A 22,943-nucleotide genomic window follows, 5' to 3' on the forward strand; every position below is an offset into this window, starting at 1 on the left:
ACAGGTTCAATTTGCCTTTTAGAGGAGGATATAAAATTTTCTAGCCCAGAGACTTTATGAAGCTTATAACAATAGCAGGGAGATCCAGTGTTCAAAATATCTCTTCCTCAAGTTGTGAATTGCTTTCAGTAGGTTGCAGTCATTCAGAATTTCCCACTCTGTTACATCCCATTTTTGGCACTTGTCACAGTCAATTCCCTGCCTTATCATGACTTTTCACTTGTTCATCCCCAGACTTGGTATGTACAATCTACACCTTTTTGGATATGTTTCATACACCAGACTGTAGTTCTCAAAATGTTTGGTTCTTGCGTTACAGGACTAACTTTGTCCAAAAAATGATGGGACATTCTTTTTGCCCAGTCAGTGTACCCTCGTTGAATGTTGTTCTTGTTCCCCCTTTTTATTATTTCTTACGAAGGAACTGACTGCATCGCCTGGCGCGCCTCTTCATTTCTTCCATTCTGTGTACATGCTTTCTTGTTTCATTCGCTGTTGATACGTTGAAAATTGAATTCTTTTTTTTTTGTCGTAATATCGGCGACTCGGAATTGCTGTTCATATATGCGCTTGAATCGGTCCATTACATAAAATTGGGGATAAGTATATATGTTGCAGACACATCGGAGGGCCTCACAACGAGAAGATGTATGATGATAATCAGTGGCAGATTTACAGACTTACGAGGAAAGTTGCGGTTGGGATGCGTAAGTTAGAAAGAAATTTCCATCTAACTAATTGTAGGCTGCTTAAATGACCCATACCGATTCCGCTACGTCGTGGTAATCAGAATGAATCAAGTCGGAATAAACCCTCCTGGCATGTCGAAGTGAGGTGCTTGAGCCTCCTCCAGCTGGGGCAGCGAAAATAATCATTGATCAAGCGTCAAGAAAAAAAGACAACCCATGATGGGCGGAAGGTTCGGGAGAAGCTCAGGACGGCTTTAATTATGAACTGCGAACCCTTCAATAATGGATACCTTCCCCTTCCCGTAAGAATCTGAATCCGTCGATTTTTATCAGGCGCGGTAAGTAGTGATTGATGAGCGTGAACTTGCCGTTCCAAGTCCTAAGCGATGGGGTCATTGCATGCAGTCTTTCAGAATTTGGACGGGGATCGTACCGGTACTATGACACCAACGCAAGAGCAACTTGAAGCGCGATGCGAAGGCGGCTCAGCAGTGAGTACTTGAGTACTGGTGAGCGCCTACATTCAACAGCTTATTGCGTCCAGAAGGTTGGAGTGAAAAGCCGGTGAAACGGCACGATGTCAAATGAGGCCTGATGTTTGTAGAATTCCGAATCTGTACCTGGTAATTATTTAAAATTGCCGGGATGATGAATCAGAAAAGAGTCAATTTGGAACTTCCGTTGGATGTAGAGCGAAACGTACAGAGTCCCGAAATCATATTACGATTGTGACTGAGCGTAGAGAGTCAGGAAAGAGAAATAACGGAAGAGACACCTCAATTGCCGAGTGGTGTTTGAGATCCTCCGCGGGGAAAGGCCAAAAGATTAAGGTGGGAGATAGCGGCATCATCTAAAACTGCCAACATATTCTGTAGCATTTATCCCTCCGCACGCCTCTCATCGGAGTCAACGCTGGAATTCTCAACCTTTCAGTGGTGTATCCATCGCAATGAAACACGGTAATCTGACGGTGGAAGCTATATACATATAATGAAAAAATGCTCGTCCGTAAGACTTTGAAATCGGTTGGATAAAAGTACATGCCTACCATGCCGTAAGTACGTCCATTCATAGCGTTGAGCATTCAATGAGCATTCACGACGTAGATTCGGAAAACAAATCAATTCGAAGACGGCTGATTGTGGACAGAAGGACAAGGAAAGACTATTTCCTCAAATCTAGACGTCTTTTGATTGAAAGTACAGCCAAATTAATGTTCTGGTCATCGATAGAAAAAAGTATGTACCGTAGCACCCAAATCCATCCGGAATGGCCTGGCAGCATCGCCAGCATTGGTCGGGAGTACCAAGGTTGGAAGGCGTCGCAGTGTATCCATGGGGGCAGAACAGGATTAGAGAGTCGCAGGCATTGCTGCAGACTTCCTTGATGGCTGTTGCAGAAGCCGCGGTGTAGAGGGTTGCGATGAGCCCGATGGCGATTGAGAAGAGTTCCATGATTGCGTTTACTGATTGAGGTCTGACCATGAGTGGAGAATCAAAGGTGGGATGTCAAGGGACGTACTGAGGGATAGTATAGGCTACAGATGAGTACAAGATGAGTACCACAGAAGAAGAGGGTTTTTATACTGATCTTATCCGGGATTGTCGGGCGATGAAAATCTGGGATGATATGTTTACCTTTCCGAAGAATGAACACGTTACGGAAAGATACTTACCTGTGTATTTTTCGATAAGTGTACATGGGAGCTGCCAAGTTGTTTATCGGGAGCGGGCGCCATGACACAAACGCCTTTTGGTTGGCGTTAGCTTTATTGAACGGAGAGGTGGTCCCTCACAATTCTTGATGAGAAAACTGATATTCTGGGACACTGAGGTCGAATGGGATGAATGAGGAATCAATCCGTTCGTGTACAGACAAAGAGGGCTCAGGCCATCGCGATGGCTACTCCTTCAGTCGGACGATCAATCGGTGATGCCAAAGAGTCTCTAGAACATAGACGGGAAGCGGTATTCAGTAAACATGGTGAGATGAAAACGATTTAAAGCCACACCGTCCTTGGATATTCAAAAAATTCAGAGAAAGGTTAAAATTTGACCTAGTTGAGCTGAGGCGAGTCAGTTTGATGGTAGCTGTCTACTATCTCTCATCTCGGAAAGAAAGGTAGACGGCCACCAGCGGAATACATATTTTGGAAGAGGGCATGATTGTAAGGCGCAGTCTGGCTCGAGTCTGGAGGAGTGATGGTAAGAGCAAAACCGCATCCGGCTAAACCCGAGCGTTGTTCATCTGTCTCTGGGCGTCGCTCCTGACAGCGACAACACCATTGAGCTGTTTCGAAGTCAGCAACTGTTCACTTGTCATCATTCACATGCGCAACTCAACTGGCTTCTAACCGATGTCGCAAGGCCACTCAGCTTCTCTGAGTTGCGTACCGAAGATTTGGCATTGGTGTTCTGGGATCAATCTGGGATATCCGATAGCCCTCTTCAGACTCGAGGATGTTCACGAATCTCGTCGTCAAAGTATGAGGTATTTACCGCCTTTTCTTGCCTTTTCGGTCTCATCACCACCTCAGTCCTACCCCCGTTGACTGATAAATGCATCGTGAACGTCGCATCCTTCAAAGCGTTCCAACATTTCACAATTTTGCACGCACGGAGAAAGGTATCGTCAACTCTCGTCTTCCCACATGGGGTAATGGTCGACGTGAGGAGACAATGGCACAAAAGGGCCTACGTCAATTTCTTGGACACTGGGATCATGTTGAGGTGTGCGGGTACAAGTCGTACGTTTCAACACAGCGCTCCATTTTCACGCTTGGAGAGGTTGACATCAAGTGCAGCGTCAACATCCGAGGCCAGCCCTTTGTTCAACGACAGCCACAGATCCTCTCGAGTACGTCTGTGGTGTTGTTGTGCGTCTCCTAAACGGCGAAATATCATCTCCCCTCATGCGATAAGCGCAACATCGTGGGTAACTCCATATATTACGCAAAGAAAGCACTTGGAGCTCTGCTCTCGAGGTGAGTGTCCCTCGGGAACCTCCATTCTATCTTTCGGACTTCATTATAGTGGCCAACGTCACGCTCATACTTTTGCGTTATTTCACCTGTTCCACGTTGGTTTCACATACCTCGCGCGCTGCTACTCAATCCTTCTTCACATCCCATTTTTCCGCATGCCCGATTTATATTCACCCCGGAGATCGTTTGAGCGGCGATGTGCTCTCTGCGTTCACCTCTTCTGTTCTATTTTACTCGCTGGACTTTACAGGTTCATCACCATTACAAACCCGCCAACAGACCTCCACAACTTGTCCACAACACCATCGCCTGGCCGTCGTCAATACCCACCTATACGCGTAGGATTTCAGTCAAATCCCGATCTCAGATATACGTTGACCCTCATCCCCAGCCCAAAATTCTCCATCTTCGTCAGTTCTTCATCTTCAAAGCATCTCAAGCTCTATATGCACCTTCCCCGAAAGTGGGTCACTCCATTGACGAGAGGTGGAAAGTACCAGGTGACTGCTAAATTAGGTGTCGTAATGATGTTACATTGACTCTGAGATGGGGACGTGAAGGATCCCAACTTGGGCACGGGAAAATTGCGGCTTCCGTAGATGTTACATGTCCATGCATTCTCGACCTCGTAAATCTGAGAGCGCTCAAGAAATGGACGTCACGCATTAATGTTCAAAGTATGAAGTTAAAGTATCATCGTTCAACCGCCGTATTAATAACACCTCATTGGATCTTGCAGCGTCAAATACTACGGACCTACGGTATACTTGACTCCATTCACGGTTGAGAGTCCATGTTAACATCTATGAGCATCGACAGCAAACCAAGACCCCAAGGGCAAACACTAGATTACGGCTTCCGACCCAAGACAGAAGTCGACGATGATAGATCCTTATTACAGTAGCACAGGTTCTTTGATTCGGAGACACAGCATTGTGAGTTCGCTTTAGTTTTGCTTACAATTCTAGTATATACGGGCTTGATAGTCGACTGTTGTGTGACTTGTGTCCACCCTCTGTCGTCCTCCACTGCCGTGTTTTTTGAGGCTTAACCAAGATGATGATATATAACGTTAAGCGTCATAAGTGCAGAACTCCATTTCTTTTATTTGCCCATTCTGGATCTGCCGTTTGAGATCAGGGGATATGAAAGCCTGATAAAATTGGAAACATACCCAGTCACGGAGCAACCCGAGGACCAAAGTCAATCCTCGTAGGTCAGATTCCAGACGAATTTGCGACAGCCAAGACACGACTCCACCGGAACCACTAGTATTCTGGTTATACACAAAGAAAAGCCACTCTTCGCCGGTTGTTATACAACCTCGAAAAGTCTGGAACCTACGACGGAATTCAGTACCAGTTTCGTTGAAAGAAATTCGACAAATACCCGAATCGTTGGGCTTGCGCGACTGCCGCTATCACAGCTTGGGGTAGGGCTTTGAGAACATTGTCGGGCTTCGCTTCATAGATATTGCAAGACAGGGATTTGTAGATATCGTTATCTGTAAACGCAAGCTTCGTTGATCGAACAAGAAGATCTGAAAGAGCATCAGGAGTGGAAGTGTTCTTGCATAAAAAATGCAGACCTATAGCCCACTGCTCCCCGAAGGCCATCAGGTAATCAACCGCCCCACCGTAAGATGATGCGCCTGGCTCTAATGACGTTTCAGGAATGCGAAACTCAGGTACTATGGCGGCACCAAGAGCGGAAGTGCGGAGGTTTGAAACCACATGTGTTAAAATTGCGTTGATCAGGAAACGACAGCCAGCTTCAGTCTAAAACGCAGAATGAAAGCCTTCCCAACAAAAGCAAAGGACGAAAACTGACCTCAAAGGATACATATTTTCGAATTTGTGCAATGATTCGCCTAGTTTCCTCCAGGGACAATGCTACTCCCAACTTGCCACCGAGTTTCCGGACTTCTTCCTCCTTTGCACTGATGAGCTTCAACGAATGCAACTTGATATTCGCGTTTGTGAGGGAGAGTATGTCGGCGTCCGAAGATGGGTTATGCTGGAAGTTACTTTAGTGGTCAACATGATGTCTTAGTGAGAACGAGCCTTACCCTCACCCCCTTCAACTTGCGGACAACCTTCTGCACGGCATCGACAACCTCCTGCCTATCTTCATCTTCTTCGTCGATCTCATCCTGAAACCTCTGCAAGATATCGACCACGGTGGAAGTTTCTTCGTGACTGAGGTCTGGAGGGTGGGAGGGTTCTGGTGACATGCTAACAGAAACCCCAGTAGCGCGTGAAGGGTGTGAGGGTTCTGGTGACATGCTAACAGAAACCCCAGTAGCGCGTGAAGGGTGTGAGGGTTCTGGTGATGCGATAATGGAAATCCCAGCAGCCGATGGGAAAAGTTCATATCTGGTGGAGAAATCGTCTTGGGACATAGAATGTTTCTTGCAAAGATGCCCCTCAACTTTCCTCCAGGAGACTGCTGAATAGTCACACTTGAAAATGCATGATATCTCCTGATTTATTGCCGGCCTGACCGATCGACCGATCTCAGTGCCAGCACCTGCTTCTAAAATAAATGAAAAAAAGCTGATTGTTTGGAGATGGGGCCTCTGGTTGGAATGCTCACTTTTTGAATTTATAACAACTATTGCAGTTTGACAGTGATTGTGTTTGATATGCATCCTGAGGCCACCTTTTCCTGGTTCAATCGTGTAGGGGCAAGCTAAACAACTTGCCCTGCCTACTGGGTCAGATAAGGGCTCAATGATTATGGGTGGACACATACGCCACAGGTGAATAGTGATTCCGAGGCCTGGTGGTTGTTACCTTAGGCATAAACCACGAAAACAAACCTAGAATTACAGTTATTGAAAGGGTGGTTGAAGTCGCAAATGTTGTGACCTTTCTGGGTAAGCCGAAACAAAAAAAAACACTGTTGGTTGGGGTCGGAGATGTGGTTGAAGTCAGAGATGTTGTGACGATGTAGACTGTTGGTGTCACGTTACGCTTCCTTCATATCAACCACCACAACCACCACTTTTCTGACATCTATCGTCTACTATCATGGCCTCTCTCGCAAGTCTTTTTCCTGTTTATTCTGTACGCCACCACCAACGAGTAATACAGCCACAATTCGTGCCCACTCTCCTCCAGCCGTCGATTTACGCCATATGACATCCAACCTCGGCTCACATACAAACCCCCTCAACGCGGCCTACGCACGAACGAACCATGACTCGGATCACGTTCGCCCGACTCAATCCCTTCATCGCCTATTTCAGTGTACGTGTCTTCTCTTGCCTTCATGTGTACCCCGATTTGACACGATGACCTAAGACGCTCGTCTTCATCGACAATTTGGACATTTTGAACTTCGCGTCATGCCCTCTAGATCTCCACCCACACTTCCCCATCACCCGCCCAACCCCCACAGAGTATCCCGCGCAAAGTCGACCGAACAATAGGAGCAGTCCGTAACCCCGTTCCCTCCGTTCTGGACGACTCGCATGCAGGGACCCTGCCTCTCGGTTCATAACTTCCTTTTGAGCCCACATGCATCGCCTACCACTGTCCCCGTCGTCGTCCCACATTCACCCAACCAGCGATCAGGCCTACGATCCAGACATAGATGGATACGGCGATGGCGACGGTGGCTCCAACCCCTTCCCTCATCACATCCACTGCGCATTCCTCGACTACGTCGTTGATGGGTAGCCGTCTTCCCCTACTATGACGACGGGGCAAGAACACCTGCTTGCGTCGCTTCCAGAGCCAAACGCACCCTTCCAACATACCACCCTTCTTCCAACACGAATAGGCCTAATGCGGGGTTCTCTCCTTTTTTAAATACCGACTTCTCATCCCCTGTCTCCGACCCACGCAGCTAAGAAACTGCTTTCGTTCATGTCGTATTCGGATTTACTCTCCTTCACTCCGACGTCTACTCTCCCCTTTCATCGCTTACTACCTCAGTGTCGACTTCGGAGCCGCCCACGCATATACCTGGCATTAGTGGGATGGGCATCATTTCTGGGGGTGGACTGACGAGTGAGCAGTCGAGTATAAGGGGTGGGGTGACGCATCCTGGAAAGAGGGATAGTATTGCGTTGTTGGATAAGGTTGGTGGGGAGTGGGAGAGGCAGGGGATTGGCATGGGGTTGGAAGAGAGGTTGGATGCCGTTCTGGGGAAGGCGTAGGGTGAAAGCGTCGAACTTCGTATGTTACCCTTTTCGATTTTTTATGCTTATCCTCGTTGTCGGACTTTCCGCCATTTATGTTTCACTTCAACACTAATTTCGTTCTTTTATCCCGACTACCACTATGAATCATTTACTTACAATGCGTAAAATCGTCGTCGTTGTACAATCTTTTCTTCTTTCGGTATTTTGTATGTTACCCCGAGGTGTTGTCCTCCAATCTCATGCTGTCGGATTGACTGTTTTCTGCTGCTGGGACATGAGCAGTGCTGTCTGAGAATGGTGTTCTGGGATAGCCCTCTTCAGACTCAAGGATGTTCACGAATCTCGTGGTCAAAGTATGAAGTATTTACCGCCTTTTCTTGCCTTTTTGTCTCATCACCACTTCAGTCCTAGCCCCGTGGACTGATAAATACATCGTGAACGTCGAATCCTTCAAAGCTTTCCATCATTTCACATTTTTGCACGCACGGAAAACAATATCGTCAATTCAAGTTCTCCTCTTCCCACATGGCATTATGGTCGACGTGAGAAGACAATGGCACAAGGGCGCCCACGTCAAGTTCTTGGACAGCGTGAAACTGGGATCATATTGAGGTGTGTCGGTACAAGTCGTACGTTCCAACACAGCGCTCCATTTTTGCGCTTGGAAAGGCTGACATCAAGTGCAGTGTCAACATTTGACGCCAGCCCTTTGTTCAACGACGGCTACAGACACTCTCAAGTACGTTCTCCATATTGCTGAGAGACGACGGCATGGAAAAAAATAAAGACAGGGTTATTATATTTGCAACAGATATTCAAATCAACTGCAGGTCGGTGGAAAATTTAAACGTTACTTGCATGTTGCTAGACAGCCACGGAAAGTACTTCCTCGGAATCTCGTTTACCTGGTTCTGTAAGGAGGATTCAGGATAGGTCGATGAGAAAACACAGATTGTGATGTCGAGGGAAACGATGCGGAGCTTGGGGAAACCACGCGAGAGTACAGCATCCAATCCTCCCCATTCACTTCCGGTTTTACACACACAGTCGGTTTGAACCACAACGTCCAGGAATATTTCTTCAATCACGTTGCGCCCCGAAATAATGCTAAATTCCTCGCAGATTCCGCACAAGGGGTCTTGAATGTCATCTTCGATGTCATGCTGAAGGCGCAATGTCCTCAACGTTGAGAGAGATGACGCGTTCATCGATGCGGCGAAAGCTGTGTATCCCCGGGGCATTTCAGCTAAAACCGTGAGTGAGATATGGTATATATGTAGTAGGGTTCCCCGCACGTACTTGTGTATTCTAGAGTTTCAAGCTTCTCTGTAACCCTGATGAATGCCTGGATTGCCACCAAATCTCGCACTTTATCCGCCTCGACACTCAACGATCGAACATTACGAAAGTCGAGCACGCGGACACCATTGGGACGTCTTGCGTTCAGAAGGTGCATTGCGTATGGACCACTACCCAAATAGAAAGCGAATGACCGAAGCTGTGGGGCAGCTTCCAGTGCAGGCAGAGAGTCCTTTTCAAAGCTCACCGCCGTAGAAGGACTTGTGAGGCGGGCCAAGGTGAGGTCTGTTAGATTCATGCAAGGAAAGAATGCGGTGATTGGGAAATCACAGATGATAATATATGCAAGCGGGACAGAGAGGGCAATTGGATTAGACAGTGCAATAAGACGTCTCGAAGGGGTTGGCGTAATGCATTCCACTGTATTATGGTAGGGTCACCAATTCCGAGCTTGAAAGATTGAAGATGATGAAGCTTTCCCAGTACCCGGAGCACATCATCATCTTCAAGGTCAGGCGAACACATGTGGAATACGAAATTCCGAACCAAATCTGAAATTCCAGGATTGTTTCCAAGAAGAACTCCGAATAATTTGATGAGGCGTGGATGGCTTCTCTGTGGGTAGGAAGGAGCTCGCATTACGAACTTCTTCATAATATGTCAGCATGCGTCTGTTGAATCCAACAAAAATGAGGACAAGATTCACGGAGAGTACAGAAACTTCGGGATGCCAGAAAACAGACAACCTTGGCACTCACAGATACTCGTGCCATTCTGCTCATGTGGGATTATAATCGAGGTCTGGGTCAAGTTGAATTGCACCTGGGAAGAATTTCACAAATGTGCAGCTTTCGTAGGCCAGACCTGTGTTTACGGTTCTTAAGGCGATATTCTTTGCCAACCTTTGATGTAGTCTGACTTTTACTCCGCAAAAATGTAAGTTCAGGCTCACTCCCCTGCACCACCTCAGAAATGGTGCCGTAAATCAATTCTTAATACTTTCAGCTACTCAACGACCAGCCTTCACAATTTTCCCAATGAAACTGGGCTAGATAACCTGTGAATAAGAGAATTTCACTCCACCTAATTTGTAGCAGGACCGCAAAATTCTTTCTACAGATGCTGGCTTCGACAAACTACCCTTGAACCTTCTAGTTCCCTTGCAGATAACGGCTTCCTGCCCAAAAAGAACTTTCCCTTGGGCTGGCTGGCCAAAGAAAACTGGAGGAGGAGTAAGTAAATTGGAGGAGGAGTAAGTATAGTGATAAAACATAAAAATCTTTGAGCACATCGTCTGATTTTCAACTTGAGAGTTCGCTTTTGAATACGAAGTACATCGCCATACTTCAACATGGCTATATAACACGACTTGAATTTTATTTTACAAACGAATGGCGCATTTCCGCCCATGCGGTTTGTGATTGCATGAAGACGTTGTTACTCGACAAAACCTCGCGTCTACAAATTGGCACCAAGTTCGAGATGGTTACTATTATGTTTCAGATGTTTCAAGATGTCGCCATATCTCTATAAATAGAATTTTGGTGATATCCTTTGATGGCAAGTCACTAAAAAACAAATGAAATACCTCTCTTTTTTGACAGACAACTGTCAACGGGCTTCATTTTCCTGTTAACTTAATATATTGATATGAAAAAATACCAGACATGCGAGGAAGGGAATGAAGTGGGTGTGGGTCCAAGGTCTACCGACGATGGGAAGTTTAAACTATGAGAAAATTCCAGATACTGCGAGCGCAAGGTGTTCTTGCAGGGAGACGCACCCGTTGCCAGGCAAGGCCTCTCCCTATGACCTGTTATAGAATTCTCATGGAACCCTTGACTACTGCCCACCGATGTTTTTGTTTTTAGAGATTGACCAAGAAGGGGGGTATTAGTATTGGAATCATGGATAAATTACCACTGTTAGACCTCCAGATTTTGCCCCATTGCAGGTATGTATCTATTCTTGGCAAAGATACCCAAGTTTTTGGGATGAATGCCTACAAATCGAGCAGGAGGCATAGCTACTGGCGCTGGGCAACGAGCGACGAGCGCCACGGCCGCTGATCGCGCCGCTTACGGTCTGTCACCCTGACACTCAGGTTATTTTTAGACATCAAAGGAAGCGATCACTGAATCAATTTGGATTTGACGTGTAGTGATAGAGCGGGAATGACCCCCAGAGGCCAATTCCTACCAGACAAAGAATTGGCCTCTGAGGCCTTCTGTCACTCAGAAGCGTCAGGCCTGAGGTGTGAATTCCCAGTATCCGTCCGAAGCCAAACGCCAGTAATGGGTGTGTCTTGGCACGTGGTGCCTTCGACCAACGGACAGGAGCAGGAGAGCTAAGTAAGTTCTAACGTTACACAGTACCACAAACTGAAAACACCTATTAATAGGATAAAGGACCCGATGGAAAATAACTGCCGAAAGGTGACAACATTTGGAAGGGTTCTCGCACCCAGCACCCTATTTTTGGGCTTTACACTTCTTACGATGTCGATTCAAAGAAGATCTCGTCCCAAAGCTACTCCCACAGCCATTGGCACCCGTGCAATGGTGAGTTTTCCTCAGGAAGTGCGAATTGATATGATCTAATCAAAAGGACAATTAGATTCGAATCTCATCACGAAAGAAAACGGATGCTTTAGGACTGACTCTTCAAATTGTGTTTGGCAGTAAAATCTTGACGACACAAATTACAAGCAAACCGGCCAGGGGCCGCATTTGCCCTGCGTCTGTTTGTGGCGGATAGTTGTTCTGGAGACGCCACCACTGCACGGGGTGGTAATTCGCTACCAACTTCGGGAACCCAGGGACTCATGGGCGGCATCCGAAATGCGTCAGAGGCTTGCAAAAATATGGTGAGGCTATCACGGACACGGTTTTGTAGAGCAATTTCGTACCTGGTAAAACTGGTTGAGGTGGTTCCACAGGTCCGACATTGGGAAGGATGGGGTTAGTAGGCGACATGCTTGCCTGCCCTCCCACTGCATCAAGAGACGTGACAATATCGCCCTCCAGAAAGACTGTGATGGGTGATGGTAATTCGACCAATAAGACAAGTAGAACTACTGCGTACCCGGCGGTTGCGACATTAGAGAATAGTTGCATGAGCATGCTAAAGAAAAGAAACAATGCTCGCAAAATGTCCCTGATGCCATGTTGGCACTGAGGATATGGGGGTCCCGAGTTTATGGGAGTCCTGAGTTTACGGGAGTCCTTTGCTTTATACCTTTAAACACCGCACATCTTTGTGGTGGAACCAGCTCTTAATACCCACCGACCTTGCGACAGACTTGACGCCCGCTGGTTGCGGAATTTACACCGATTTGGAGATCTTGAATGAAGGGTTAGCCTGGGGTGGCGCCGACCGCGCTACTTTTGTTTAGCGGCGACATGGGTGGCATTAGTAAGAGCCGATGAAGAGTCGTGCACCACTCCACGTGTCCATGTCACCTGTACCTTGGCGGTGGTACAATAATAAGGAAGGTCCAGCAGAGTGCTGCGCAGTCCTGTTCCCATTCGTAAGCTACGCCTAGCGCCGGACTGGGAGCTTAACAGCAAATGTACAAGTGTATTTGATTCACTTACCGCATGTTGACTGGTATCAGTGGTGCCGTAACTTGCGAGAATCTTATCTCTCCCAAGCTTATCCGACATGAGTTCCCCAGTTTTTCATCAAGCTCCACTATCTGAGGTCCCCATTCGACACCGGTGACCCAGACGTCTAGGAATTAGGGCTCTAAAAACGAGAGGCCATCAGCCACGCCCCAGGCCCTCAGCACCACCCTCACTAGATAGGATTTTGATCTTGACGAGGCAGGGGTGTCCCTCTGCCAATCCAAACTGCTGCAATGTCTACGTTGTTCCGGCCGTTCAAGAGAGAAAGGCCCACTGGTTGGGGCTCGTTGTCGAAGTTGCGCCCACCTACAAAGTACAAGACAGGGTTATATTTACTACAGCCCATTCAAACCCAATACAGGCTGGTTGAAAATTTGAACGTTACTTGGTTGTTACTAGACAGCCATGGAAAGTACTTGCTCGGAATCTCGTTTACCTGTTCCTGTAAAGCAGCTTGAGGGAAGGACGGTGCGAAAATACAGATTTCGATGTCGAGTGAAACGGTGCGAAGCTTGGGGAAACCACGCGAGAGTACAGCATCCAATCCCCCCCATTCACTTCCGGTTTTACACTGACAGTCGGTTTGAACGACGACGTTCAAGAATATTTCTTCAATCACGTTGCGCCCCGAAATGATGCTAAATTCCTCACAGATTCCGCACAAGGGGTCTTGAATGTCATCTTCGATGTCATGCTGAAGGCGCAACGTCCTCAACGTTGACAGGGACGACGCGTTCATCGATGCGGCGAAACCTGTGTATCCCTGGGCCATTTCAGCTAAAATCGTGGGTGAGGTATGATCTATACGTAGTACGGGTACCCGAACGTACTTGTGTATTTTAAATTTTCAAGCTGCTTTGTGGCCCTGATCAATGCTTGGATTGCCACCAAATCTGGCCCTCTATCCGCCTCGACGGTCAACGTTCGAACTTTACCGAAGTCTAGCACAGGAACGCCATTGGGACGTCTGGCGTTGAGAAGGTGCATTACATATGAACCACGGTCCTGACGGAAAGCAAATGACTGAAGCGGTGGGGCGGCTTCCGGTGCAAAAATATCTTCCTCGTCGCTCACCGCCATAGTAGGTTTTGCGATGCAGGTCAAGGTGAGGTCGGCTAGATTCCTGCAAGGAAAGAATACGGTGATTGGGAAATCATAGATGTATGATATACGCAAGCGGGACAGAGAGGGCATTTGGATTAGACGCAATAAGACGTCTCGAAGGGGTTGGCGTAATACATTCCACTGTATTGTGGTAGGGTCGCCAATTCCCAGCTCGAAAGATTGAAGATGGTGAAGCCTTCCCAGTACCCAGGGCACCTCATCATCTTCAAGGTCAGGCGAACACATGCGGAATACGAAATTCCGAACCAAATCTGAAATTCCTGGGTTGTTTCTGAGAAGAATTCCGAATAATTTGATGAGGCGTGGACGGCTTCTTTGTGGGTAGGAACGAGCACTGATGTGGATGGATCGAAAGATGTATTTGCCGCACAATGGTAGAAGCAGTGAGCATGTCTGAGAGCATGCCTCCAAGGCGGCAATATCGTCCCGAAGAGCGTTGATTACCTCTGCGATAACTTCCAGAGGTGAGTCGGAGAAAGACGCCATTGACTGTTGTGGTGGGAAAGAAAATCGTCACGGTTGGTTGAGCAAAGATGTCGGCAGATCTTCCCACGACGGACTTCAAATGACTTGCCTACTTTTGGTTCACCGTGACTTTCGGTAGAAGATCTGAGTAAGTAGCGTTTCTACGACTCATGCGCATGAGGCCTGACGTTGGAATTCGAAGTCAGTGATAAGGCAGAACGCTTGTTCCAACTTCTGGCGGTTTACTCAGCCAACTTGAACCGGGGGGTTTAAGCACCGGAGCCTGGAGGCGAAACGTCCCCGTTTTGAGCAGCTGAAGTTCCATTTCGAGATGCAATGAATTTCTGGGTTTTGGCGGAGTGTCTGACTGTTCAGTAGTGAGGAGACAACGAGGTGCGACACTCGGAACGGTTGACTTTCTGCCGAACGTCGCAACTTGAATTTGTTCGTCTATAGCTACACTCCAAGATGCACGACACCAGACTTCTCTCTTCATACAGTAATCTTAATCTTTATCGCTTCACATGATCAATGCCTTATAACTAACCGTTGACATCACCTATCCATCATGCCCCCACTCCCTCCCTTCATCCCCCCATACCTCAACCTCGCGTTCTCCAAAGACCACATATCCTCCCTCCCACAACTAATCACATTCGCAGCCGAGCACAATCCCCACCATACATTCGCTCTCCAACTCTGCACCTCGGACTCATCTCGATGCGAACTTTCCTTTGTGCAGCTTAGGGGGATGGTAGAACGTGCGTCGGCGTGGCTCGTCTCATCAGGTACGACCACAGGTAGGAGGAGGAGGGATGAGAAAGTAGGATGTGTAGCGATACTTTTGGCCAGTGATGTGGGGTTGTTCGTGTATTTGAGTGCGTTGTTGAGGATTGGTGTACCGGTGGGCTTTTTTTCCTTCCCTTCGTGCTGATCGGTTTACTAAATACGCTAAAAATAGGCCCTCCTCCTCTCCGCCCGCCTCAGTCCCACATCAATCGCACACCTAATCAAAGAAACATCCCCTACTTCTATCCTCATATCCTCCCAAACATCCCTCGTCGCCCGTAAAGCACTTTCTCTTCTTCCTTCAAGTTACCACTTTCCCCCACCCCGACTCGTCACTGCTCACCTTTACTCTACTTTCCTCCTACCAGGTTCCCCCACACCCGACTCCCCTCGATCGCCGGCTCCACCTTCATATGAAGACCACCTCCCCACAGATCTCGACGCACTAATACTCCATTCATCAGGGACCACCGGGCTACCAAAGGCGATATACCACTCCCACGCGTTCTTGCTCCTCTTCGCATCTGCGCATCGTTTTGAGGAGAAGATGGGGGAGGGGTATAGCGTTGTTACGTCGCCTTTGTACCATGTTCGTCGGCTTTTTCTTCAAAATATCAAGCTTGACGAAGCTAACATATGAAAATCAAAATAATAGGGTTTCGGACTCCTCGCACCCCTCCTATCCCTATCCATAAACCTCCCATTTGTCCTTCCCCCCTCTGGCGTCATACCCACCGCCCTTTCAACCCTCCATACCATCCATTCAACCAACGCCCGCTATTTGTTCACGGTACCATGTATTATTGAAGATATCCTCTGCCTCCCCGATGACGTGGGGTTGGAGGCGATGAAAAAATTGGACATCGTCGTCGTTGGCGGCGCGCCTTTAAAAGACATCTTTGGGGGACGGATGGCTGAGGGGGGTGTTAATGTTTTGAATCATTGGGGTGGGTGATTTTAGTTGTCGTTCGCGCCTCCCACTAAATCGTGATTTTTTTCTTTTGAAGGTGCTTCTGAGACAGGGCCCATCACGCCTATCGAAACTGTCAAGCCTGGATATCATGATTGGCGGTATTTGAGTCCGAGGACGGATATGGGGTTTAAGTTCATTCCCGAGGGTCATAACCCCAGTAATGGGGAGGATAATGGGGAGGACGAGAACGAGAATGGAGAAGATGAACAAAGGAGGACGTATACGCTCGTCTTTCGGCCCCCGGGGTGGAAGGAGGATTTCGTTCTCAAGGACCTACTTTGGGCTGCACCTGAAGTCGCGCACAATAATCCCGACCTCAATCCCGTTCCTCAGCCTCCCTCCACCTCTCTTACTAATTTAACCAAACCCAAACAGTACCAAATCCTCACCCGCACAGATACCCTGATCGTCCTTTCAAACGGGGAAAAATTCAACCCCGAGTTTGCAGAACGATTGATTGGTGAACATCCGGACGTTAGGGGGGTGTTGGCGTTTGGCCAAGGGGAGGTGGCTGTTGGCGTTGTCATTGAGCTCCGCAGTGGGCGGGGCGGGGTGGTTGGCAGTGGAATTTTCCCTCACCAACCTCAGCTTGATGTGAAAGGTGAAGCTGAAGTTGGAGCCGGGGAATCGGAGCAGGGAATATTCACCTACATCGACCGCGCGAACCTCCTCCTTGACGCACATGCCCAAATATCCTCCGAGCTCGTTGTATGCACTTTCGGGGAGTGCAAGCCGCTCGTGAGGACGGATAAAGGGAGCGTAGCCAGGAAGGCAAATTATGCTCTGTTTGAGCGGGAGATTCGAGGGGCTTATGAACGTATGGGGAGCCTGGGTTCCGTTGCTGGTCCCAATACGGCGCACGAATTCCCTATGTCCAGCTCTGCGCTGTGTGAGCGTCTGCACCAGATCGTGGAAGACATCACTGGCATTTCCCTTCCCCAAAATGACTCTGACATGTTCGAAGCGGGTCTGGACAGTTTACAAGCTTCCCGCGTCCAACGTGCCATTCTTGACCAGTTGAGGAACTCAAGAGCAGCAAGTTTCGGTGAGCCTCAGCTGGAGAAAGACTTTTGTTTTGCCTATCCGTCAGTGGATAAGATGACAGCGGCTTTATTATCTCTGTTTCGGATGGCTAGGGAAGAAGTGGTGGATGATGAAGAGGGGAGGATAAGAGGGATGAAAGAGATGGTTGGGCGATATCGGGAGGTACTCGGCAGCTATGCCTCTTTGCTTCCAACGAGCGAGAACGGGGCCGGTGCAGGTGCAGCATCGCCACCACCACCACCACCTCAAGATTCCCACTCCTCCGTTGTTTTACTAACTGGATCGACAGGAAGCCTGGGATGTTTCCTCCTTGCTCGGTTGGCCAAAGATCCTGGGGTGTCCAAGGTCATTTGTCTGAATAGGGCGTGTTCTCCTGGGTTGAGTCTCCATCAACGCCAAACGGAGGCACTGGAGAGGCGCGGAGCGTGTGTTAGCCGAGAGGACTGGGCAAAGGTCGTTCTCCTTGAGGCCGATTTGACGAAAGTGGATTTCGAGCTTGGTGAGGGGGAGTTGGGTGAGGTGCGTTCTTTTTTCTTTCCTTTTGTAAGGTTAATTAAGAACAGTGCACAGTTGAAGAGCGTGACGCACATCATACATAATGCCTGGCCCGTGAACTTCAACCTCCACCTCTCCTCCTTCGAGCCGCACGTAAAGGGATTGTGTCACCTCATACGACTGGCCCTTTTGAACGCCGGAACGATAAGGATAATGTTCACTTCTTCCATTGCAGTTGCAAGCCGCTATTCTCTTCCTTCTTCATCCACTTTCCCTTCTTCCTCCTCATCCTCGGAGATACCCGCCGTCCAAGTACCAGAAATCCCACTAGACGCAACGCACCCCGCGCCATTCGGCTACGCACAAGCCAAATGGGTCTGCGAGCAACTACTTGAGAGCGTGAATCAGCTCTTTGGGTCGAGAGTACGCGCTTCCGCCGTACGTCTTGGACAAATAACAGGCACGATGGATAAAGGAGCGTGGAATGAATGGGAGCATGTCCCGTTGATGGTGAGGACTATGCAGAGCTTGGGGGTTGTGCCTGATTTTCGGGGGGTGAGTCTTTCCTTACTCGTTTTTATGTCCCATTTGATGGGATGTTTTCGTGTGATAGACAGCCTCATGGCTCCCCGTCGACCGTGCAAGCGAAATCCTCATCGACCTCTTGTTCTCGCCATCCTTCAAACCAATCTATCACCTTGAGAACCCAATACGACGCCCCTGGCCCCACATAACCCATACCCTCGCCTCTCTCCTCAGCGGTACCGCCACTCCCCTCCCCCTGTTACCATTCCAACAATGGATAGCCTGCGTTCGGGATAGCGAGGAAGTCCTGACATCTACCCCGATCATGAGGTTCCTGGAAGAGGAATTTGGGAGGTTGGGGGTTGGGTTGGTTGGGTTTTGCATGGATGGGACGGGGAGGGATTCGGCGGCGTTTAGGGAGTTGGTTGGAGGGAATGAGGAGGAGTCGGCGAGGGCGAGTGTGGCGTATTGGAGGCGGGTGGGTGTGATGGTTTAACGTTTAGTTTTCGTCTAAGTGTAGCGTATCCAGACTTAGATATGTTTAGGTGTGTTGATACCTGGTAATCTTTCGTTCTACTTGGCGTCATTGACGATATGAGTTATAGTGTGATCTCGCCAAGTTCACGCATGCGTATAGATAAGAATACCACATGATCAATAATCTATTCTTGCTTTTGTTGTTGGTCGCTTCGGATCATCTCATTGCAAAATATATAATGAAACATAAAAAACAATCTTTTCGACGAGTCTCGAGGGATTCGAGTACGGGGAATCGAACCCCGAGCTACCGCGTGAAAGGCGGTAATGTTAGCCGTTACACCATACTCGAACTTACCATACTTCACGAATACATGTATTTTATGCACCTAAGGATCGACTGCAACTTCGCGCCAGCCCCGTTGAGTCGTTCCCTCTATTTGGATTAGTTATACTTATGCATTCGTGCGAGAGCCTTTCTGAATGGCCTCAAATTCCGACGTCACATGTCACATGCGTGATTCTCCTAGGCATCGGGTCATCGGCCCTTAGAAAATATCACGTGGCACTCCATTTTCAACCTTCTGTTATGCGTTTGGTTGGCGCTTGGTAGGCGCTTTCAGCTTGACTGACCGGAGAGCTCACCGACAACTCTACGCACGTATTTTTGGGTGTATGATTTAAATCTCCAAACTATTACTATTGACCTCTATCAGATCCATGTTGCGGGATTGGCTCATTTGCGGAACTCCACCCGCTCAATACAAATATGGTTCCGTGGGCCAAGTTCTAGCCCCGTCTTCAAGGTCTAGAATAATGGACATTTTATCCTACAGACCTTCTTTTTCAATCCTTGCATCCCACCTATCGCGATGGAACGACCTACTTCCATGAATGACCTTCCTCCTGAGCTTTTGGGAGAGATTTTCTATCAGTGCACTACACACAGCCCCGACGCCCCTCTCCTTCTCTCACGAGTATCACGTAATTTTCACCAGGTTGTCTACTCCACTCCAGGGATTTGGTACCATCTTCACCTTCCCATCACCGAAACAACGGGCGTCGCATGTGACCGAAAAGTGGAATTGTGGTTTTCGGTGGGAGGGCTGTGCATGGTAGATATTACTCTGGATGTGCGCAGAGTGTCGTTTGACGATGGACGAGCGCAATCTACATCCCCTTCGAAAGAGTTGCTGGCGGCGGAACTTTCAGTTTCTGGTGTCCTCCGTCGGCGCGTTGATCGACTAAGGTCATTGAAGCTCCAAGCATCCTCTGAAATGGATGCCCAATCGTTTCTCGACGCGATCTTTACCCTGCCCCTTGATACAGACGCGGTAGTCGCTCTCACCTCTCTCACCTTACAAATTTCTCCAGACGCACGGTTGGCCCCCATTGTCAACCGAGGTTCATCCTTGCCGGCGCAACCACATTTCCCATTTCTACCCAAACTCACGGACCTCATCCTCATCAACCATGGCATCGCCCCTCTAGCAACAACACACTTAATTAACCTCCAGACACTGTCCATTACCCTCCCCATCCGTTTCCCCTCACTCCCTCTCCACATTATCCTCCATATTTTACGTTCCACCACGTCCCTAGTACAGTTTAACCTCGAAGCTCGGGTGGTCGACGCTCCACCACCTCATAGCGATCACGCGACCGGCGATGTCGAACACAATAACACTCTCATCTACCTCCCCCACCTTACCGGACTTTCTCTTCGCACAAACTCCGTTTCATATATACTTCCTCACCTCCTTCTTCCCAACCTTACGTCCCTCCGTATCGACGACCTCGACGGAAGGCGTATCGGAAGCGCTGAATCAGTTGAAAACCTGCTCCGTAAACTTTTAGTCAGGATGGACCTTCCCTGTCCGGACCGTGTGGGTAGCGGTGGTCTGAAGACGCTGGAACTCGTAAACGTACCTATTCTTCGCGGAGCTGGTGAGACGGAAGGAGTGTGGGATTGGTGTTTTCGACGCATGAAGTCCCTCGTTGGCCTTACGGTCAGCAACATCGACGCTTCACCGGTGCTGGATATCCTTGCGTCCCGCAACGAAGAAGGAGAGGCTATTTGTCCCCAGCTGGCGAACTTGAGCATCACGTCGTCAACCCCTCCCCTGGAAATCGAGATGTTCCGGACTCAGCGGCCAGATATCGACCTGAAGTTTCACGTTATTGCGGATCCGTTTGGGGGCGGAGATTTTGATTTTATTTCCCACTACGAAAACCCCACCCCCGCTGGCGCGCCTTCTTCGCCTCCATCGGCCCTCCCGTTTCGCGGCTCATTCCCCTACATTTCGGTACATTCTCGTCTTGACAAGGAGATAACTGAACAGGCGGGTTGCGCAAGGTAGTAATTTTTACTACGAGGTATTTATATTCTGGAAGAAGCTCGGAACTCATCTTCATTTGACTTGGATAATATCTACGCAGAATGGAAAGGGTATGTTTGGTGTTTTGTGCAGGCTCCGTTTGATCTACTTTGCTTCATTTTGTGTTTTGGCCCAGGCCTTCATCTCCGCCATACGGTTCCATATTTCTAGAGCAAGTTGATCATTGTCGTCCTCCTCTTCGAGAGACATCTCTTTGTCCGAGTCGAGTAGTTCTGTGAGGGAATGGATGAGCTGTATCACATCGTTGTGGAAGTAGGAAACTGACCTTGAGATATCGGTCTACCCGACTGGATGATTCGGATGGGGGGGACAACGGTATAATTCTCCCCATGGTACCCATACCTAAGCGAGGATTGATCCTCAGGTTGATTACACTCCGCCCAAACCTTCCAGAACCATTCCTTGCCATGGAAACAACGAGCTATAGCCTCGGCAATGGCATCCAGGTCCTTTTGGAACATATGTGCGTTGTTTGAGGAGGGATGAGTCTTGGTTTGTTGGAGCCAAAACACTTGCACTTGTTGCACGAGGAACTTGAGGTAGACTGTTGATATTTCATTCCGTTGACCAGACAAGGATGTTAATTGATACGATGTATCCAGGTGTCGCAAGATTTGGTGGGCAAGCGCGCGGCAGTGGATGAATGACATGCGGTGCTTGACTGAATAGTTGACCACATCTCCTTGGTACCGTGGAGAGTATAGAACGGCTCCCATCTCGGCGATGATGCAGATGTGAAAGACATCAAGGATGCCGTCGAACGTTTCAATATCAGGTAAATGGTCCACGAGATCTTTTTTGGGCGGTAAGAGCTGGACGTATTGGCTTTTTTGAAAAGGACTTACGCTCTTCTTCATCTTTGATGACCCAATTTGCATGAAACATGGTAACTATGTACCGGATCATGTCAAGAGAGGATGTGGTTTGCTCTGAAAGCGTGTCAAAAGTACTGAGTATTCCGAGGGCCGTCGTTCGCAAGGTGGAGCGGCTCATAAAATGTCCGCCCCTGATGACGCATGCGGTTGACGAGACAGAATAGCAGACTGTACTGGGCCGTAAATAACTAGTCAAAAAATGAGGAGTGTCAGGTAATGTGTTTGAAGGACGTGAGAGCGATACTCACATGGTGCTTCCCGGGGCAAGGAGCGCTACATCAAATGTTTGTTGGTCAAAGGATTTGGTGCACAAGGGGAATTCATCGTCGGTATCCGATTTGGCGATGAAGAGAAATAGAAACCCTATTTCAACATAAATATAAGTTCCTAAACCACCGTCCTGATATCCTTGGATGGCGTGAGGTGTGGATATGGTAGCCCATTGGGTACCAGAGATCGGAAATGCTCGGCGATGACAAAGTGGTCGGTCAACAGTGACATAAAATGCTTGAATGTCAGTAGCAATGCGTAAATCTGGAAGTGGACCATCCATAGTTGGAGTTTTGTATATGGTGTAAATCCTCCCCGATTTTTTCAAAGTACCGTCATCGCTTTCGACTTGATCTAACAAGCCTTTGACCCTTTGATAGAATGGTGTTTTCTGCGGCTCTGAATAATCTAGTGATTTTGTTCCCGCATGTCCCAAGCTGATAAAAAGAAAGACTTACAGATAATGGGGAATGGCTTTGACTCTGAATGGAGAACGTTGATGAGGGCGGCTTTATTAAACTTGGGAGCGGTGTAAGACTTGTTGGTGATGAGGATGTGGTGTGACCGAAAATCAGATTGCAAGCGAGAGGTGTCGAGGGTCCTGAACGCCTCCTTGTCATAAAGGACGAGAGATTGGTTGGCGTTAGGAGTGGCCTTGATAACATCACTTCGTTTGTATAGGTTTTCAAACCCAGGTACTTGCGTCGGCACTCTGTTAACAAATCAGTAATGGCGAGATGAAGGCAGTTTGTGCCTACA

At 48.4% G+C, this 22,943-nt stretch overlaps 10 protein-coding genes across 10 annotated transcripts; 8 read left to right on the forward strand and 2 right to left on the reverse strand.

Annotated features, from left to right (window-relative positions):
* Positions 1-646: 646 nt before the first annotated feature.
* Positions 647-1,642, forward strand: LACBIDRAFT_331312 (uncharacterized protein; the record flags this gene model as incomplete). Its single annotated transcript, XM_001885655.1, has 7 exons — positions 647-707; positions 745-829; positions 1,023-1,027; positions 1,095-1,180; positions 1,220-1,236; positions 1,381-1,519; positions 1,565-1,642. The coding sequence occupies 7 exons, from the start codon at positions 647-649 to the stop codon at positions 1,640-1,642; spliced, it is 471 nt and encodes a 156-aa protein (XP_001885690.1).
* Positions 1,643-3,367: 1,725 nt separating this feature from the next.
* On the forward strand, positions 3,368-4,211 carry LACBIDRAFT_331313 (uncharacterized protein; the record flags this gene model as incomplete). Its single annotated transcript, XM_001885656.1, has 4 exons — positions 3,368-3,564; positions 3,611-3,672; positions 3,722-3,922; positions 3,952-4,211. The coding sequence occupies 4 exons, from the start codon at positions 3,368-3,370 to the stop codon at positions 4,209-4,211; spliced, it is 720 nt and encodes a 239-aa protein (XP_001885691.1).
* A 533-nt stretch (positions 4,212-4,744) lies between these two features.
* On the reverse strand, positions 4,745-6,073 carry LACBIDRAFT_331314 (uncharacterized protein; the record flags this gene model as incomplete). Its single annotated transcript, XM_001885731.1, has 6 exons — positions 4,745-4,825; positions 4,847-5,012; positions 5,062-5,212; positions 5,261-5,450; positions 5,503-5,688; positions 5,741-6,073. 6 exons carry the CDS (start codon positions 6,071-6,073, stop codon positions 4,745-4,747), a joined length of 1,107 nt encoding a protein of 368 aa, XP_001885766.1.
* Positions 6,074-6,811: 738 nt separating this feature from the next.
* On the forward strand, positions 6,812-7,105 carry LACBIDRAFT_306981 (uncharacterized protein; the record flags this gene model as incomplete). The annotated part of the gene is made up of 2 exons (XM_001885657.1): positions 6,812-6,923; positions 6,978-7,105. 2 exons carry the CDS (start codon positions 6,812-6,814, stop codon positions 7,103-7,105), a joined length of 240 nt encoding a protein of 79 aa, XP_001885692.1.
* A 529-nt stretch (positions 7,106-7,634) lies between these two features.
* On the forward strand, positions 7,635-7,837 carry LACBIDRAFT_306982 (uncharacterized protein; the record flags this gene model as incomplete). The annotated part of the gene is made up of 1 exon (XM_001885658.1): positions 7,635-7,837. Exon 1 carries the CDS (start codon positions 7,658-7,660, stop codon positions 7,835-7,837), a length of 180 nt encoding a protein of 59 aa, XP_001885693.1. The 5' UTR covers positions 7,635-7,657.
* A 124-nt stretch (positions 7,838-7,961) lies between these two features.
* On the forward strand, positions 7,962-8,114 carry LACBIDRAFT_306983 (uncharacterized protein; the record flags this gene model as incomplete). The annotated part of the gene is made up of 1 exon (XM_001885659.1): positions 7,962-8,114. One exon carries the CDS (start codon positions 7,962-7,964, stop codon positions 8,112-8,114), a length of 153 nt encoding a protein of 50 aa, XP_001885694.1.
* Positions 8,115-8,375: 261 nt separating this feature from the next.
* On the forward strand, positions 8,376-12,046 carry LACBIDRAFT_331315 (uncharacterized protein; the record flags this gene model as incomplete). The annotated part of the gene is made up of 18 exons (XM_001885660.1): positions 8,376-8,451; positions 8,509-8,561; positions 8,634-8,652; positions 8,691-8,735; positions 8,774-9,007; positions 9,069-9,076; positions 9,135-9,272; positions 9,304-9,404; positions 9,556-9,631; positions 9,747-9,832; positions 10,035-10,057; positions 10,241-10,353; positions 10,787-10,807; positions 10,993-11,075; positions 11,390-11,472; positions 11,557-11,682; positions 11,830-11,987; positions 12,017-12,046. The coding sequence occupies 18 exons, from the start codon at positions 8,376-8,378 to the stop codon at positions 12,044-12,046; spliced, it is 1,473 nt and encodes a 490-aa protein (XP_001885695.1).
* Positions 12,047-13,093: 1,047 nt separating this feature from the next.
* LACBIDRAFT_331316 (uncharacterized protein) lies at positions 13,094-14,358 on the reverse strand (the record flags this gene model as incomplete). Its single annotated transcript, XM_001885732.1, has 2 exons — positions 13,094-13,524; positions 13,578-14,358. The coding sequence occupies 2 exons, from the start codon at positions 14,356-14,358 to the stop codon at positions 13,094-13,096; spliced, it is 1,212 nt and encodes a 403-aa protein (XP_001885767.1).
* A 547-nt stretch (positions 14,359-14,905) lies between these two features.
* Positions 14,906-18,659, forward strand: LACBIDRAFT_253196 (uncharacterized protein; the record flags this gene model as incomplete). The annotated part of the gene is made up of 11 exons (XM_001885661.1): positions 14,906-15,241; positions 15,299-15,715; positions 15,782-16,073; positions 16,134-16,256; positions 16,302-16,393; positions 16,475-16,637; positions 16,707-17,220; positions 17,266-17,287; positions 17,345-17,599; positions 17,648-18,148; positions 18,252-18,659. The coding sequence occupies 11 exons, from the start codon at positions 14,906-14,908 to the stop codon at positions 18,657-18,659; spliced, it is 3,123 nt and encodes a 1,040-aa protein (XP_001885696.1).
* Positions 18,660-19,512: 853 nt separating this feature from the next.
* Positions 19,513-21,000, forward strand: LACBIDRAFT_306987 (uncharacterized protein; the record flags this gene model as incomplete). The annotated part of the gene is made up of 1 exon (XM_001885662.1): positions 19,513-21,000. One exon carries the CDS (start codon positions 19,513-19,515, stop codon positions 20,998-21,000), a length of 1,488 nt encoding a protein of 495 aa, XP_001885697.1.
* Between the last annotated feature and the right edge of the window lie 1,943 nt (positions 21,001-22,943).

The sequence above is a fragment of the Laccaria bicolor genome, genomic scaffold, assembly GCF_000143565.1.
Source record: "Laccaria bicolor S238N-H82 LACBIscaffold_33 genomic scaffold, whole genome shotgun sequence".
Lineage (NCBI taxonomy): Eukaryota > Fungi > Basidiomycota > Agaricomycetes > Agaricales > Hydnangiaceae > Laccaria > Laccaria bicolor.